Source organism: Haliotis cracherodii, unplaced genomic scaffold, assembly GCF_022045235.1.
Source record: "Haliotis cracherodii isolate W230 unplaced genomic scaffold, xgHalCrac1.p SCAF_12, whole genome shotgun sequence".
NCBI lineage: Eukaryota > Metazoa > Mollusca > Gastropoda > Lepetellida > Haliotidae > Haliotis > Haliotis cracherodii.
This window is the reverse complement of record NW_027266267.1, coordinates 29,473,137-29,492,565: the sequence shown is the minus strand read 5'-3', so window position 1 is coordinate 29,492,565 and position 19,429 is coordinate 29,473,137. Positions and strand designations below refer to the sequence as shown.

General features: G+C 42.3%; 1 protein-coding gene across 2 annotated transcripts in view; it reads left to right on the top strand.

Annotated features, from left to right (window-relative positions):
• Nucleotides 1–8,909: 8,909 nt before the first annotated feature.
• LOC139458330 (protein capicua homolog) overlaps nucleotides 8,910–19,429 on the top strand; it is a 50,341-nt gene continuing 39,821 nt past the window's right edge. For both annotated transcript variants that reach the window (XM_071239719.1, XM_071239718.1), the window contains exons 1-2: nucleotides 8,910–8,987; nucleotides 13,712–16,390. In XM_071239719.1, the coding sequence (XP_071095820.1) occupies nucleotides 13,726–16,390 (2,665 nt within the window). In that variant the 5' untranslated portion in view covers nucleotides 8,910–8,987; nucleotides 13,712–13,725. The remainder of the gene's footprint in view (nucleotides 8,988–13,711; nucleotides 16,391–19,429) is intronic.

Genomic DNA, 19,429 nt, shown 5'->3' with positions numbered 1-19,429 from the left:
CGCGCGTCGCTACATAAGTGCAATAATCTTGAACGCGACGTTAAACCACATTTTACACGCATTTGACCTGTTGGATGCAACAATGTAGAAGTGAAGTCTTTACATCATAAAAAGAAATAGGTGCATGGGTCAAGAGGTCATCCGCGGACTTGCAGCCAGAGGCTACATAAGCTCTACTGGAAAAACATGTTTGCAGGAAACCATCTTGATAGCTTCACCCAGTGAAACACGAGGGTGGTATTTTGTTTGCAATATCAATACATCATGACTTGGGAATGGATCCCTGGGCCCACTTGCACAAAGCGATCCTAGTGCTAAGACTATTGTAAGCCTATGTTAAAGTATGGGAGTTACGATCACCTTAGCGCTAAGATCACTTTGTGCAAGTGGGTGCTGGTGTTCTGCGTGTGGAACGAACGCTTTAGTTTAAACTATTGGCTATCCTGTAACAGAGAAAAGAAAAAATCTTCCAACTAGGAAATTGGAGCAGAAAAAAGAGCGCATACGCTTGAAAATAAAGACTTGACCAAAACATTAGAAATGTTATCCAAACATCATTAGGCTGAAAACAGTCACCGAAACAGTGCTTAAGGTCCAGAACACAACCATGAAACACGTAGCAAATACATCACCATCGAATAACCATTTCTTGTTCGTTTCATTTTTAGCCACTATCTATTGGGTGTATACTTTCTTTGGCCCGGCAATTATTACGTATATCCTCATGAACTTCCGTTTGTGCTTTGGAGACAGGAACTGACTATAATTATTATTATCATTATTATGAATTACGCTGAAGCACATGATTACTAGAGCTTCCAGAAACAGATCGATTTGTTTGTGAATTTCTACTCGGATACCAATACGATAACAAAAAGCGAGAGATGTTCAACCATCAATGAAGTGTTATAAGACAATGATAACATACATTATTTATACCACTGAAGAATATCACCGTCATGTGAGCCATTATCTTCATAATTGTTGCAAACAGTTATTGCAGCAATAGTTTGGTCTCAATACACAGCACAAGTAAAGTTGGGCTTCCGGAATGCAAGTAAACCCTATAAGAAACAGCAATGACTTGAGGAGAAAATTACAACACAAATTTGATTCTTTAAGCAAGAATGATTCGAAATCGTTTTGGAAACTGTTAAAACAAGGACATTCTGATGATAAGTTACCTCCGTTGGAAGAGATCTATGATCATTATAAGGAAATGAATGAAGAAGATGATGATTGTGATAAACTTGTACATATAGAGTTAAATGAATTGATTGACCTATCACAAATGAAGAGGTATTGAGACGTGTGGTATGGTTAATGTCATCAATGAATATATTATATACAAAATGATCAAAGTGTACATAATACAATGCTTGATACGGGATATTATCCTGCTAGTTCGTTGAAAGGGATTGTAAGACGCATCTATAAAGTGACTACACTGATCCGAAACATTACAGATCTATTGCATTGCTGTGATGCATGAGTACATTATTACTACGTTCTTAGATCTCATACCATGTCATACATTCCAACTGGATTTAGAAACGGCTAGTCAACTTGAGACCACATATTTACACTTCATGATATTGTACGTTTGTTGAAGAACCGAAGAAAAAACTGTTTTTTGCTTTTATTGACTTTGTAAAGGCGTTTGATTGTGTATGGAGATCTGGTTTATGTAATAAGCTCATTAAATATGAAATTACAGGTAAATGTTTCAGAATATTTTAATCTATGTATGACAGTATTTAGTCATGCCTGTCATTCAAAGGCCATGCTACATAATATGTTAACTGCTTAAAAGGCTGAAAGGCAAGGTGAAAATCTTGATACAATACTTCACTTTCAATAACAGTGATGGGAATTTACTCGAAGATGACCGCGTAAATATCTACGTGAAGTTATTCCCTTTGCTCTGTGCTGACGATACAGTGATGTTAACTTGTTCTTAGGATGATCTGCAGAAAGGACGGTGTATTTACCGATTATTGCAATCGATGGAAACTAAAACTAAATTTTGAAAAATGTAAAGTATTCAATACAACAAAGTATTTATGTAAAAAGGGTACAAAAGCCATTGCTTTTATTCTGTCACGAACTAGGCATAATAATCTGACAATTAACTGCCTGCTCAAGCTATCGTAACTTACGAATCAGAAATACTGGGTTTTGAAAACTTACATATGATTGAAAACATCCACTTAACGTTCATAAGAAAAATATTACCTGTTAGGAAAAGTACCATATGCTCTACGTATGCTATACAGTAAAGCAGGAAGAAAGCCTCTATATATAGATATTTATACTACAATTATCTCGAAGCTATCTGGTCTTATCTATAACGTCCTTAACTTGGTATTTCAGAAGAAAAGACAAAAAAGTCAACCAAACAAAGGATGTCTTCCTTTATGAGTCTAATTAGGACAGGTAATAATCACACGTGGACTGACTAAGTCTATCAACACAGTCATTGGCTTCATCATAAAAAAGAACACTCGGACCTATATATTCAAAAATGGAACTCTGATCGAGAAACATCATGTAGAAGCAGATTCTGCAAGACAAGTTATGAAAATACTGTCATTGAATTTTTTCTACAATATTTATCTAACAAATGTCCAATTTAGTTCAGTTCAGACTTTCTTATCACCGCGTACCTGTTGAAAGAGGTAGATGCCAGAACATTCCTCTCAGGGAAAGAAAATGTACATTATGTCCAACAAATGATCCTGCAGATGAATACCATTATTTGTTTAACTGTGTGTATTTTAATGATTCAAGAAGCTTTTTTATCTTCTTATTACATTAATCGGCCATCGGTTTTTAAAATGACCAAGTTATTACAGCGTAAAAATGTACCTACTCTGGGGAAACTGTGTTTGTACATTTATACAGCACAACTGTTGTATATGGAAGAGAGTATGTGGTGCCGCCATGTCTATTTTTTAGATCTCTATATTAACTCCGCATGATGCTATGTTCATAGCCTTGAGCGAATAAGTTCTGTTTCGTTCTGAATCATCATCATCGTGGACAATCAGATCTCACATTGTCGCCATCGCTCTGTCTTCCAGGACTTCACACAACACTGTCCGTCCGCGACATCGCTATTTATAGCGCAACCCCTAATACGCTCCGCCCACTGTAATCGAGTCTTACGTTCAAACACGATCGATTCTACTTTTTATGATAAAACTACAGAAAATTTATAGTCTTATATCTGGGTATGGAGCGATTTGTGGTATCCAAGGTTTGACATTCAAGTTGATAGGAAGTTTGACGGTCTTTGGTGATCTTGTTTACGTACGGTTTTCAAAAAGCTTCTCCCGACACTCGGTTATGTCGGTCACTGTTCGAAAATGAAACACCGCCACCTTGCGGGACATTTATACTTAGTCAGCGTGGGGCTTTAAAAAGATATATACAGTCGTAGATATGTGACAGATTTAGTTTCATCGCCCTATTACCAATAAAAAACTAGGTCATGATGATATTTATTTACTTATCGACTGTCACTAATTTCTTCAGATATCCCCAAGTGCTCAAACGGGCAGTTAATGTCAAAAACATTTTCAACGTGTATTATAAATCACTTCGTCTTGACAGCAAAAGATGTCACTGAAGGGGCATAACTCGTGAAGGACTGTTATACATTCATGCACACATAAAATATACTTTTCACTCGTTCTTGTATTGACGTGAGTGACTTGGGTCTAACGCTGCGTCACGGCGTGTCGGCGATCATAGGTTTCTGGCACGGCGCCTCGGACGATTTGGCCACCATTGCCCCTTGAACTGACATTACCTCTGTGAAGATGGTGAATATTATTATACTAGTGAAGATATGCTTAAGTCCCAAGCAAAACGCTTGTGTTTATTACACGCCGGGATCATTCGTTCGCCCCCTCACCCATGCACGTCGCTTGACATGCGAGCAGTTTGTTAACATAAGTTTCGGATCAAAATCTGTCGGTCAGCAAAAACGTTTAAAGAGCCCGCATACGCCTGCCACGGTGCCAGCACGCTTCACCGTCAAACATATAACTCTCTTACTGGTATCACAGGATGCTGCATCACCCAACATCATTGTCAAAGCTTGATCTTGTGGTCGAATCCGTTTTTCACTCTGATTGTGACGGTGTTGTACATTACATATTACATAGTATAGGTGTATTTTATAAAAGGAAACCAGGATTATTAGTTTGGTGGTAAAATTAAAATTACGTCTGATCTCATTCATATTTGAACAATGTTTATACTAAGTTGAAAGATGTATTCGTTTCTAATTTCCACCTATCATATAATGTAAATATGTTCTTTTAAATTATGTTTTTATCATTCGTTTAGTTGTAATATATGATCTGTGTTGGCGGGTAAGGCAGGGTTACAGCGGAATTTCCTGCGAGCAATTAAAATTTCCCCTTCTCTTACATGACTTGTCATGGTTTTAGAGGGAGATAAATATCACCATGTTGAAGTATCTAAATACATATATGTATTGACATCAGACTAAAATATATCTGATTTTCTTTGATATACATCAAACAATGAACAAGAATAACAAACAAATGAGACGCTAATTGTTTTATTGATGAGAACTAAGGTCATAGCTGGCGCGCTCACGCCTCACAGATCACGAAGCTGTTTAGCGAGGATGGGCCCCGGCTTGAACCGATCCGAGAGACAATCGACTTTCTCCATTGAGCAAATCATAAATATAATTAACTCAGATTATATCGCGAGACACATCGACAACCAGAGACTTAATTACCCCTCTTTGTTCCGTACCCAGTAAAACACGCCTTCTGCTGACATGGGCGACTCCTCCACTGCTCCAGTGCGGGTCGGGTTTGACACTGACACATGTGCCCGACCCCATGTTGAGATTCTACCCGTCGTCGTCCAAAGGAACAACGTTATGGTACAAACTATTAATTTAAAGTTTCGACATATTAGTAGTCTTTAAGAAAAGGTATGATCACTCAGGCCCACCCGCTCACTCTATGCATACACGCACGATCGGGATTGTCAGGGGTCTGGATCCACGACGAACGTTTGCGTGCACTGTAAGGGAAGTAACTCTGCACAGCGAAGTGTTCCGCCCGTACATGACATGTTTTGGCTCATACGGCTTGGCATGCAGAGACCAGCGAGTTAAATATAACGTCGCATCGGCATATTGCCACATAGCACTGGGCATAGAGGTCTTAGTTCAATGATTATGACAAAGAAAATAGTATAGTACGCTTTTGTTCGTGAAAGAATATTTTACAACTCATAAGCTTGCGTATATATTACCGTCCACACGTTCTGTTTCAACATGGAAGTGAGTAGGTCAGGTGAAATTAGCGACATTCCAGCCTCGTGACGACGCAGGGCATAGAGAATGGCTACCTTTTTGTTTGTGTTTGTTTAACGCCGCATTTAGCAATAGTTCAACTATATGATTGAAACTGATCGAGTCTGGACCAGACAAACCAGTGATTTATGTTATGATCTTGGAACGATGACTCACACTCACCCATGTCACCAGGCCGGCTGTCAGCGACCATTGTAACCGGGAATCTTAATGCGGATTTCACCAATTATTGTGTCAACATATGATCTTGACATGACGAGTGAACGCTCTGGTAAACAAGGTTGCTGTGTCCGCCTCTTACATATATAAAGCAATATTTCACATATTTAAGTCAAAGCGGTATGTTAAGCCATGTGTTTGCGTTATCGGCATATTTTTTGGTATTATGTCAACACTTCGGTTCATATAGAGGTCAGAATCTGATCACGTGGTACTCACAGATTCATTTCAGTCACGATACGCCCGTACGCCCGTCGTCAACACCTTGCATGAGAGATGCACATTTCGAATGTAATCAGTCGTTGTGACGTACTTGCGTGAATCAGTGACAAAACAATCTGTTGCTCTTTTCTTTCCAAACCGTTATTGCTGCACTTGACCGTTAGTCAGACAGTATTTACTCGCATGACATTGTTGTCGAATTTGTTTGTTGGTTTGTTTATTTGATGTATAACGCCGCACTCATCAATATTCCACCTATATGACGGCAGTCTGCAAATAATTAAGTCTGCAAAGGTGGATCCAGCATTTTCAAAACCCTCTCTCCGATTATTTTACAGCCTACAACATGGGGGGGGGGGGGGGGGGGGGGGGGGGGGGATCCAGTGATTGACAGCATGAGGACTTGAGGACCGATCTACCCAATAGGTATATAAGTTGGCGTGCATCAACCAAGTCAGCGAGCCTGACCATCCGATCCCGTTAGTCGCCTCTTACGACAAGCATAGTCGCCTTTTACGGCAAAAATGCATGGGTTACTGAAGATCTGTTCTAGCCGACCGGATCAGATTGTGAATGCGTCGTCTACAACGTGATTACCTGCTAAGGGCTATTTAGCAGGCTTCGAAATGCTTCAACTCGAGGAGGGGTTGACAATATGTTCAATTTTCCCCGGTCTCTGATTTGCAGACTTTCCAACAGGTTTCTGCAAACACAAAATGAAAGTGACCGGCCCCGCACAGGACGCCATAGGTCAACAAATAAAATCTAATGACCATGGTGTGTTTATGAATCCATTATGAAAAAACACATGGTCGATTAATAACAAACCAGGATTACAAAATCGAGCCCAAACACTCGATGAAATCGCTGTTCACATGCGCCCAGCCAACGGAGTTCAAGTTTCTGCATGCTCGGCGACCACCTGCATTTTGTACACGCGTTAAACAAATCAACACATTCTAGTGATATGCCCATTGTGTTTGCAGCGTAGAAACTTGGAGAATCGCCTGCAGCCTCGTGTTGTGTTATCAGATGAGTCCAACTATGGACTTTCTGGATACGGGTTTATTTTTCTGAAGGCGTCATGCGAATGTCAACGTAACGCGACATTGGGTTGGGTCTGTAATAATATGGGGCGGAATCACTGTAATTGCCAGACCACCACAGGAATGGTCACTGGACAGTACTACCGAGACAACGTATGCGTGTATGCTGGCGCCAATGGGTGTACTGCCGTTTGCGCGTCATGCCAGTCCACGTTTTGTTTTTCAAGACGGAAAAGCTCGTGCCCACCGTGTACGTATCATAGCTGTTTACATCCATCAGCAAAACATCACCAGAAAGCAACGGCCAGCCATTTCCGACTGATTGAGCACAACTAGGACATGATCGGGTGACGTGCTCGCCGACATCAACGGCCACCCGCAACGTGAGCTGAAATTGACCAGGCGCGGCAAGAGAAGTGGACATGACACCCTCAAAATGTCAATGACTGAAAATTTCAGTCAATAAGTACATTGCCTGAGTGAATCATTTAATATGTATATTGACAGGAATGTTTTCTGTCAATAATCAATATACATATTGCTTGATCAAAGACATTGACTGTCACATCACCATCACTCGAGTTATGTGTCTGTAATCATGTGTTATTTTCTAATATCCCCTACTGTTTTAGAGTGTGTGTATTCTCTACTCAAATATTGGCTTTAAACATCTCTTAAGTATCTGTCGTCTGTACTCTCCCTACTTGAAACTAATATTCAAAGCATTTGGATACTTCCTAGTTGATGCATTTTAAAAATAGCGTAACATACCGGAAGCATACGAGAGACACCGAATGTAGTCACGTACTGTGATTCACGCTTTAAACAATCTGAATAGCCCGGTTAGGTTTTTTCCTACTTTTACGTGAAGGTGTGTGGTATAATTATAGAAACTCGTGCATTGAACATGACTTAACGTTTATCGCTTACTTCCATCTATCGCGTCAATGTCTTGGCGATAAAGTCTTCCTCGACGCTAAAAATAGATATGTTTAATATAAACTACATTCCGTGGTACGTACGTGGTTTGCGTGGGTCTGACATAAAAGTATACATGTATATACCTTGAGATTTATGTTCTCAGATAATCTGATTTTTGTTATTTAGTTATAATCAAACACGGCACTGGTGGTTTGAAAGGTTTTATAATTACTTCTACCTTTGTTTATAGGTTGTTGAAACCTATGAAGAAACGCCCACTTCACAATATATTTAGGTACATACGCAAAGACGTTGGCGTTCTTTTTTAAAAACTGGAGTAATAATCACAACACGTGTATCAACTGCTTGTCGACAACATAGTATCGTCTGTTCGTATCTTTCTGACTGTAGCGAGCTTTAAGATAAAATAATCAGGACACTGGGAAATGTCGCTTTGTAGATTTGTAATCATTTCTTATTCGCTGCTTAATACTGTGAACGTAGCAATACGTCATGTAATATGTTATATCACCGTAGGAGGCACGCTTTCTGCCTCAATACGACTGAGTCATTGCGTTTTGCAATCCTGTCCAGGAGAACGTGGGCCCGGATCGAGCCTAGCCAACAAGTGTAGTAACTCTCATAGTAACTGCATACAAATACACACAAATGTGCGTCCCGTGTTTCCATTTACAGCTGTTGACCCACATAGCTGTTATTTGATTGGCCAATGACAAGAACCCTGGATATGATCGTGCGCTCATTGGCTCTTTTCGGCGTGACGTATTCATTATAACCCTTTGTTCGATAAATGGATTATAACCCTGGATTTCACGAGGAGTAATTTTTTGATACTGCTGCATATATATGCATGTGCATATGTTTCGATATAAATGCACACTATATGTCTGCAATTTGCACCTACGTTACAATGCAGCACTAATGCATAATGTTGTTGTGGTAGTCTCTTCGCTGATAGTAAATCCCAGATAGTAAACGATGAATGTCAGCCACAACATTAGGTAGCCAATCAATGCAGTGGAATCCATCTATGAAAGGTCACATGACTGGTTGGGCTCCCAATCGAACCAATCAAACGAGAGGGCATAAGCTCATTCACCTTTTTTAGCTCAAGCCAGTTTCCCAGCTTCGAGTGCTGTGGAAATGGTCAACTCGAAGAAAGACTGCCAGTAATATGGTGACCGTTCAAGGTAAACCAGTTGTCTTTTCTTCATCGTTGACTCATTTCGTAACGGTACTGTTACAATCTGTTTAACTGACTATTCAATCTTCGACTCAAATTTGATGTACTTTCCTTCTGAAAGGCACGAAAGTTGCCGGAATGTTACAAACGCCTGTCCTCGATTCGTGATAAGGCGTTCACCGAAGACGCAATTTGTGGCAAATTTAGTTATATTATTGCCCGAACCATAAGTCTCTCTGGAGCTGAGAACATTCAAATTGAATCATAGTTACATGTCCGTGAACAAAATAAGAACTTGTTGTACTATTAAGCCTAACTTTGGAGATCAAACGTGTCGCATATTTCTCTACCGGCGAAGCCATTTTGTTGTCATCGGTATAGCTGAGCGAGGTCAGCGATTTGCACGAAGGCGAACCAACTAGGGTGACCGCTCTCTTTGTTGAAATGTTTCTCCATATTTAGGCGACGCCTTAAGATGCCAGTCGCATAAACTGTCATGTTGTCATTATTGATATATGTAGAAGTTGCGTTCTCTTCTCATAGTATTTACACAGGTATTTGAAACACCACTGTCTGTGACAGTGCACACGACCTATTTGACAGTGAGCTGGATGAGGAAAAGGTGACTGGGGGTGGTTAGTGTGGGACCAAATCATGGGTGGTTCATCTGAAATAGTGTGGGTCTATTATCTTAATATATATAAGAATACGTTTATGTCTAATAATAAATTCATGATATTTACAGAAATGTAACAGTACTAACACCTTTTCAATGAATATTATCTCATGACAGACAATGATGAAGATTAATGTTTAGAAGTTTCAAAATATGTAAACAAAATATAAACATGATAAAACATGGGTTAATGGAGGGATCTTTTAGCAGAAACTACAGTAGACTATGTTTATAACAAACACGCTTATAATGGCGGATGTAACCCACATTTTTTTGGTCCCAGTCTTTTGCGACAAGTGAAAGGTGACTATGCTTGTCGTAAGACAGGACGAACGGGATTGGGTGGTCAGACTCGCTGACTTGGTTGATGCATGTCATCGTGTCCCAATTGCGAGGATCGATGCTCGTGATATCGATCACTGGATTGTCTTGTCCAGACTCAATTATCTACAGATCGCTGCCATAGCTGGAATATCCCTGAGTGCGACGTTAAACAACAAACCAACCAACCCAGCCATTTGCTGTATACATGCGGTATATATGTTTATAACGAACTACAGTTATAATGAACTAAAATTAGTGGTCCCTTTGAGTTCGTTATAACCTTAGTTATAACCTGTATATAGATATCAACTTGAGTTAAAAGAACAACTGGTTGGTATAGGGTAATGTGTTGGTATTTGTAAACACTGAAAGGTTGCGGCCATAATGTATTATATTCCACACTCTTAAAGGACGGGGTAAGATTAATATTTATTAGACCTATGGATATAAACTGGACGTCAATCTTGGAAATACTGGCATGAAAATTTCCTATGTTCATATAGCTGACAACTAGCTGTTTTTCTTAACTACATTTGCAAGTCTTGGACCAGTTAGAGCCTGATCAAAACATGCACGTATCATATCAAGCGCTCCCTGCCCTATTGAGAACCATATGTAAATTAGTGAAATTGTTATCTCTTGTGTGTCCAGTACTACGCCTGAGCAGTTACATGATAGTCCATATCTCCTTGTGTATTATTTGTAGATAGGGCACACGTCTGTTTAAATACTAACTATTATTGAAAAAGTTTTGATTTCATCAATGTTTTTCACTACTGATCAATCTCTGATGACAAAATGAACTTGTTGTGTTTTGTTGTAATAACCGACCATCCCCTTTGTCAGTTTAGTGAAATAATGATCTTTTGCCGCATGTTTGTACAATTCCTTACAATACTAGCTTGGGCCAAAACTGGCTTGTGTTCCAAACTCTCATATTCATTTTTAATATTTTGCCTATCTTTACATTTGTTGTTATTTTAAGTCAGTCACACATGTACAGGGAAACACATCTGATATGTCTGATATGTGAATTAACTCAGATCCCATCGGTCAAAACAGCGTTTGTCATACCTTACCCTCGGGAAACCATGCCACAGGGATTGAGGTTCTGTGTTGTTAGTTCTACAGTATGTGAAACAAAAGTGAAGCGTATGTTGACAGTAGTTTCATAAATATGTAGGTAAATGGCCACTGCCTGTATTGTAGGAGTCCAGGGTGGCCATGTTGTCGGCGGCTTCACGTAATGGGGGAGGGGGAACACAGCCACACATATGATGCAGCATGTTGCTGTAACAATAAGGCCTTGTATTTAGCTTACATGTTGGTAACACCACTGTAAAACATGTTCACTTACCCAGCTGTTGCAGACACACTATCATGTTACACTGTCATGGTAACTCCCATTTTAATCCTGTGGTACTGTTGATCGGTTCTTCACCAGGCGGCACGTTGACCGCTCCACCCCCTTGTAATCCTGTGGCACATTGTAATCCTGTGGTACTGTGGATCTGTTCTTCATCAAGCAGCACAGTGACCACATTACAGTGTACATGGTACAACACAGGGATGGGGAGACACTATGTCACACTGTACATGGCACAACACAGGGATGGGGAGACACAGTGTACATGTCACAACACAGGGATGGGGAGACACTATGTCACACTGTACATGGCACAACCCATCGATGGGGAGACACTATGTCACACTGTACATGGCACAACACAGGGATGGGGAGACACAGTGTACATGTCACAACACAGGGATGGGGAGACACACTGTACATGGCACAACACAGGGATGGGGAGACACAGCGTACATGGCACAACACAGGGATGGGGAGACACAGTGTACATGGCACAACACAGGGATGGGGAGACACACTGTACATGGCACAACACAGGGATGGGGAGACACAGTGTACATGGCACAACACAGGGATGGGGAGACACTATGTCACAGTGTACATGGCACAACACAGGGATGGGGAGACACTATGTCACACTACATGGCACAACACAGGGATGGGGAGACACAGCGTACATGGCACAACACAGGGATGGGGAGACACAGCGTACATGGCACAACACAGGGATGGGGAGACACAGTGTACATGGCACAACACAGGGATGGGGAGACACAGTGTACATGGCACAACACAGGGATTGGGAGACACTATGTCACAGTGTACATGGCACAACACAGGGATGGGGAAACACTCTGTCACAGTGTACATGGCACAACACAGGGATGGGGACACACTATGTCACACTACATGGCACAACACAGGGATGGGGAGACACACTGTACATGGCACAACACAGGGATGGGGAGACACAGCGTACATGGCACAACACAGGGATGGGGGGACACAGCTTACATGGCACAACACAGGGATGGGGAGACACAGTGTACATGGCACAACACAGGGATGGGGAGACACTATGTCACAGTGTACATGGCACAACACAGGGATGGGGAGACACTATGTCACAGCGTACATGGCACAACACAGGGATGGGGAGACACTATGTCACAGTGTACATGGCACAACACAGGGATGGGGAGACACAGTGTACATGGCACAACACAGGGTTTGGGAGACACTATGTCACACTGTACAGGGCACAACACAGGGATGGGGAGACACTATGTCACAGCGTACGTGGCACAACACAGGGATGGGGAGACACTATGTCACACTGTACATGGCACAACACAGGGATGGGGAGACACAGTGTACATGGCACAACACAGGGATGGGGAGACACAGTGTACATGGCACAACACAGGGATGGGGAGACACTATGTCACAGTGTACATGGCACAACACAGGGATGGGGAGACACAGTGTACATGGCACAACACAGGGATGGGGAGACACAGTGTACATGGCACAACACAGGGATGGGGAGACACAGTGTACATGGCACAACACAGGGATGGGGAGACACAGCGTACATGGCACAACACAGGGATGGGGAGACACAGTGTACATGGCACAACACAGGGATGGGGAGACACTATGTCACACTGTACATGGCACAACACAGGGATGGGGAGACACAGCGTACATGGCACAACACAGGGATGGGGAGACACACTGTACATGGCACAACACAGGGATGGGGAGACACTATGTCACACTGTACATGGCACAACACAGGGATGGGGAGACACAGCGTACATGGCACAACACAGGGATGGGGAGACACACTGTACATGGCACAACACAGGGATGGGGAGACACTATGTCACACTGTACATGGCACAACACAGGGATGGGAAGACACTATGTCACACTGTACATGGCACAACACAGGGATGGGGAGACACTGTGTCACACTGTACATGGCACAACACAGGGATGGGGAGACACTATGTCACAGTCTACATGGTACGACACAGGGATGGGGAGACTGTCATAGTCTACATGGTACGACACATGGATGAAGACAATGAGACGCAACACTTTAATCGTATTGATTCGATCATAGATTCATTAGTGGGGGGCTAAAACAAATAGACACTTAAGCTGTAGTAAACATGGTTGACAAATTCATTGGTATGTTTCAGTCATTTTTTCTTGAACATTCCACTTTCACTTCGACATGGTTACCCAGCAGTATGAATGATGCGATGTGTAAACATACTTATTCTTCAACATGACATGTTAAATATACTGTTATTCAGTGTAGACTTTTGATGATAGTTTTTGTGCATTGCAGATCATGCCTAAAAGATGACAAGACGTAGCGACAGTCGCACCAGGCGTGGTCGATCTAACAGCTCTTCACCAACAGGCCCCAGACAAACCAAATCCAGACGCAGAAATGCCAATCAGACATCTGAAAGCCCAGCCCCTGTTCCTGAGGAGTCTCCCATTCAGGAGAACAACACTGAAGTAGAAACAAAAGGCAAAGACGAACAAATGGAGCAGACGGCCAAACGCCAAAGTCAGAGGAATGCTGGCAAAGAGTCTGAGGCAAAGAAGCAAACTCCTGCAGCAAGTCTTAAAAGTACACGCACACCTCGGGCTGGGAAGAAAGTTGGTATGGAGCTTGATCAGGAGGCAGCCTCTGAAATGGCGAAGCCCTCGTCTTCTGTGTCACTGGCCACCAGCTTGCCCGTCACCCCCAGCAACATGCCCAAACCAGAGCCTGTGGATACTCCTGGTGATTCAGGTATCGAGAAGTCTCCAACTGAGCTGCAGGTCGTCAGAGCAATAGCCAAGCCTCCCAAAAAACGTAAAGCAAATGATATTGAGCCTGAACTTGTGGTGTCACCTCCACCAAAACGACCTGCTATTGACTTAAATGAATGGAAGAATCAACGTGTTCTTGCTAAAAGGGAGACTGTTTTCCAGCCTGGTGTTGTGAAGCAGATTCGTCAGAATCGACACATTGGAATCTGCTTTGATGATAAGACTTTAATCTATTACAACGACATCTTGAATGCCCCATTGTGTGACATCATATCAGACAACTCCCCGATGGGGATGCTGGTTTCCATAGGAACTAAAGTGTGTGTGAGAATCAGTTCTGAAGAAAATGTTTTCTATGAAGGTTTTGTGATGGAAAAGAAAAATGCACCTGTTATGTATAAAATACACTTGGACAACAAACCCGAGAACAAGCCTGAAGACTGCTGGGTGACTCGGGCCAACATTCGGCTCCTCCAGCCTCCATGGTATGAGGATATGGAGGACAACTTCTCCGAGCCGGAGCACATGTATCAGCCCATCCCTGGTGGAGGAGTCTATAGAATAGAGAGGCCTGCATCAAGCGTTGCTAGTATAGCAAGCTTTGATAAAAATGACTCGTCTGAAGATGAAATGACAGCGGAGAATCTGAGCTTTGACTCTTCTGGAATGAGTACACCTAGATCAGGCAGTGCAACACCAGGTGCTCGTTCACAGAATGGACGGGAACGCAATAAGCAGCCTCCTAAAAAACGTGAATCTGCACGCAGTCGGAGTGCCCAATCCACAGAGAGTAGTCGGTCGAGTACTCCTCGATCTCCCCTGACAACAAAATACAAGAAAGGTGATGTTGTGTCCACTCCTAATGGAATACGGAAAAAATTCAATGGAAAGCAATGGAGAAGGTTGTGCTCTAAAGAAGGGTGTACAAAAGAGTCTCAGAGGCGAGGTTTTTGTTCAAGACATTTATCACTGAAAGGCAAGAGTCTTCGTCAAGCTCCAACTTTCCCTGGGTGTCGGAAAGGGGAGATGAAAGAAGGCCAGATTCAGTGGACAGACCAATCAAGAGAAGGTGAATCTGAACATGACAGACTGCTACAGCATCAGTTTGATATGGATGAGAAGGAGGCAGCCAATATGTTAGTCTCATTGGGCAACTCTCGGTCAACGACACCAGCCTTCTCTCCGACACCGCAGACACCCATCTCGCCACGTCTGTCAGCCCAATCACCCCCAGGTTCCGCCATCTACAGAAGTGGGTCAACATCATTCACCCCCATCTCCCCGCATACCAACCCCCAGAACCCTGGCTTCATTACCTCGCCCTCCCGATCATGGAGTGCTGGCACCTCCAAGTCCAGCACCTCGTCTGAACATGTATCCCCAGTCACACCAAGATTTCCTCCATCTTCAGGTGGCCCATCTGCCTTCCAGCCGAAGATTAATGTCATTGACCCTAACGTCTTGCCCAAACCCAGGAGTTTGTCCATTGCTACTCGACAGGACTCCATTGTGAGTGAAGATTCGGGAATTGAAATTCAGCCCCCAAAGACACCAGATCAACATTCTTCACATTCTGCACATACAAGACAGAATTTGTATCCAACCGGTGCATGTTCGATTCTCACTTCGACAATTCAGCAGCGTCTTGCTGCCCACAATGCTGAGATGGCCAGGGAAACGGCATTTGTGACAGTGTCTCAGCAACAGGCACATGCAGGGAGGGAACAGAGGGCATATTCTGAGACTGGGGTGAGGAACTATTCTGTCATGGTTTCAGGAAAGAGTCACTCCATGGACCATGTGGCTGATAGACATGTTGCCATATTGCCTGATCATATCAATGGTGGGAGACTACCTCGACCCTCACACCAGGAATATGAACAACAGTTGCATCATGGGATGCAGGAACGTGCCCACGATGCACATTCTAACGTTCCGATGGAGCTGACCAGTCGGGCGAGTGTAAGTGTATCCCATAACACCCTTTCCCAGAATACAGTTGTCAGCCAAGCACATACCACCCTGCAACAACAGCTGCACCAAGCTACACCAAATGCTGGTCAACAGCAGGGGTCAAGTTACCACGCTGGAGCCGTGCACCCAACAGCATCCACGCTGTTGCCAGTGTTACCAGTGAATGAGCACCCGAAGGAAGCCGCCCCAGCAGAGAGAACCAATCACATGAGGGAAGACCATTCAGAACGTAAGTGTTGACAATATTTCAGAGCTTCACTCAACATTGTAGAACTCTTTCATTTGCAATGTTCCCAGACCAAACGAGTCTCCCTACATAGAGATGTATCTGGGAATTTCAACTAAATACATGTAGCGTGGAAATTGGAGAAAACAACTCATCTTTTTGTACCAAATTATAGAGTATTTCTGTATTCTTATGTTCTTACATTCAGAGGTCCTGAAGCAGTCAATGCAGTGATGTCAAACTAGGACACATATACAAAGATGTAACATATTCAATCAAAATGTATGATAAACTGAAATGGGATATTCCAATTTGGAAGACAAGGGGCTGAATTTCAGCCCATGAGAATGTCTAGATGGATCCTAGCTACATTAATGTGTACACAATGTTTCTATTCTTGTGAGTGGTTGATGGTGACTGAAATATAGGAAATAATTATACTTATATGATGTACCACATTGTACGATTCGTACCAATGTTTGATGCAAGGGGCGGTTTAACGAACTTGAATGTAAAACCTGAACCAGGTGCATGTTGACGTGAAAAGCTAGTTGCACCCTAAATTTATCAAAGTTAAAACACTGATGCATGCATGCTTAATTTTGAAAACTGTCCAAGAAAGTAGAGTTACTTTGTTTGAAGGTGTGATAGGCCTTAGTGTTATCAGTATGGTCACAGCGACAGACAGATATGTTGGCGTTCATCAGTTAGCACCAGACCAGTCATACTAAGTTGACGCTAAGTTGAGTTTCAAGTGGCCGTAATTGTGAAGTTTCTGTGCGATTAAACAGTCCCCAACATCCAGTTACTTATCCATGGTGTGACGTGATATGCGGACAAAAGTTGTCCCTGACTGACCTCCACTGTCCCAGTGACATTTGAGGGACATCAATCAGGTGCAGTGTTCTGGATTACCATCATCAGTAGGGGTCAAGCGGTGGGCATGACAACAATGAACATGACAGAATATGTAACAGACAGCACATTAAGGGAAAGACACCGCCTTTGTCTGCTAGTCCGAGACTAGTGAAAATCTAGTTGGACTAGTTGTTGTCTCCTGTAATCTGGTTGCTCTGAATAAGCCTCTTGTCCAACATGTGTTATGGCCCAGTTGTATTTGACCAGTGGTGTCTACCCTGGCTGTTTGGTTTTTGAGTGTGCGTCATGTTCATCCATAACGTGGCATCCATTAGCTCCAACAGTTCATTCTGAGATGCCAGTGACAGAGCTGTTAGTTCACTTTGGATAGTTCATCTACTAACAAGACTGTTTCTTCAGAAATGTTTGCACACAATGATGTGCTGCTGATTAGGTATTATTTTTACATATGTCATTTCCATGGAAACAGTTTGTATCCTGGCTGTCACGGATCTGTTTCAGTCGTTCTGGCACTATGAATGGGAATATGTCCTGCTGACTATCTGACTCTGCAGCCCAGTGTGGCTGGTCTACTTCTGAGACTTATTGATGAAGGCATTCATCCAGTGCTTTGTGTACTGCAGCTATCTGCTCCAGTGTTGTGGGTCCTAGGTCCCTGAATGAGCTCATCCCAAATGTAGATGAACAACATGGAACCATCGCTCTAGACTTTGCACACAGCAAGATGGTACCCTCGTTCCTTTCTTATTCCAAACTGAAGATAATAATGATAATAAGTGTCAGTTTACAAGCTTTAGAGAAGGAAAAAGGAATGGGAAACCTCAGTTATGTGTTATAGGTTCTACACAAATATTGTCTTTAGGATTCATACGACATTTCAGCATAATGTCAGACGTGATTGATATAAATAGATACATGTTAAGTTTATTTTTTATTCCTCACTGGTACCTTGTTTGTATGGCTTCTAGGTCTTGGAGATGTATTGATGCATGTTGTACTGCACTGTGGTCAAACTATGCATCCAACATGTTTGTCATATTTGTGTAGAATCAGTGTGGTCAAACTATGCATCCAACATGTGTGTCATATTTGTGTAGAATCATTGTGGTCAAACTATGCATCAAACGTGTGTCATGTTCGTGTAGAATCATTGTGGTCAAACTATGCATCCAACATGTGTGTCATATTTGTGTAGAATCATTGTGGTCAAACTATGCACCCAACATGTGTGTCATGTTCGTGTAGAATCACTGTGGTCAAACTATGCATCCAACATGTGTGCCATGTTCGTGTAGAATCATTGTGGTCAAACTATGCACCCAACATGTGTGTCATGTTCGTGTAGAATCACTGTGGTCAAACTATGCATCAAACGTGTGTCATGTTCGTGTAGAATCAATGTGGTCAAACTATGCACCCAACATGTGTGTCATGTTCGTGTAGAATCACTGTGGTCAAACTATGCATCCAACATGTGTGTCATATTTGTGTGGAATCATTGTGGTCAAACTATGCATCCAACATGTGTGTCATATTTGTGTAGAATCACTGTGGTCAAACTATGCATCCAACATGTGTGTCATATTTGTGTAGAATCATTGTGGTCAAACTATGCATCCAACATGTGTGTCATATTTGTGTGGAATCAGTGTGATCTGGTAATAGGATTAATCAATATATTTTATATCTGAAGGTAACTGTTGCCTTCAGGCTTATTTGTAATATGAGCATGATGAGAATGAGTGGGTTAAGATTTAGCTTCAATTTTACTGCCACGTCAACAACATTGCAGCCATGTAGAGACTGTGAGACAAGAAAATGAATTTCCTAGAATGTCACAAGGGTTTTAGTAGTAGTCAAAAACCACTTGACATTCCTCATATTGTTTTAGAAAATGTGGATTCACCGCGAATAGCTGCAAAATTACTGATGCGGCATTAAGCAATGCCTACTCACTTACTCACCACTATCAGTGCCATGTTTGTTTCAAGTTAAAGTGCATTTTTGGATATGACAGCATAGAAATATTCTACTTCCTTATAAGAAATTAAAACAAGACATCAGTCATCGTGGGGACTGCATACTCCAGTGGAGGTATCCCTTGTCACATGAGTGTGCACTTATTGTGCAGGTTGTTATAGCTGCATGAGGATAGCTTGGCCT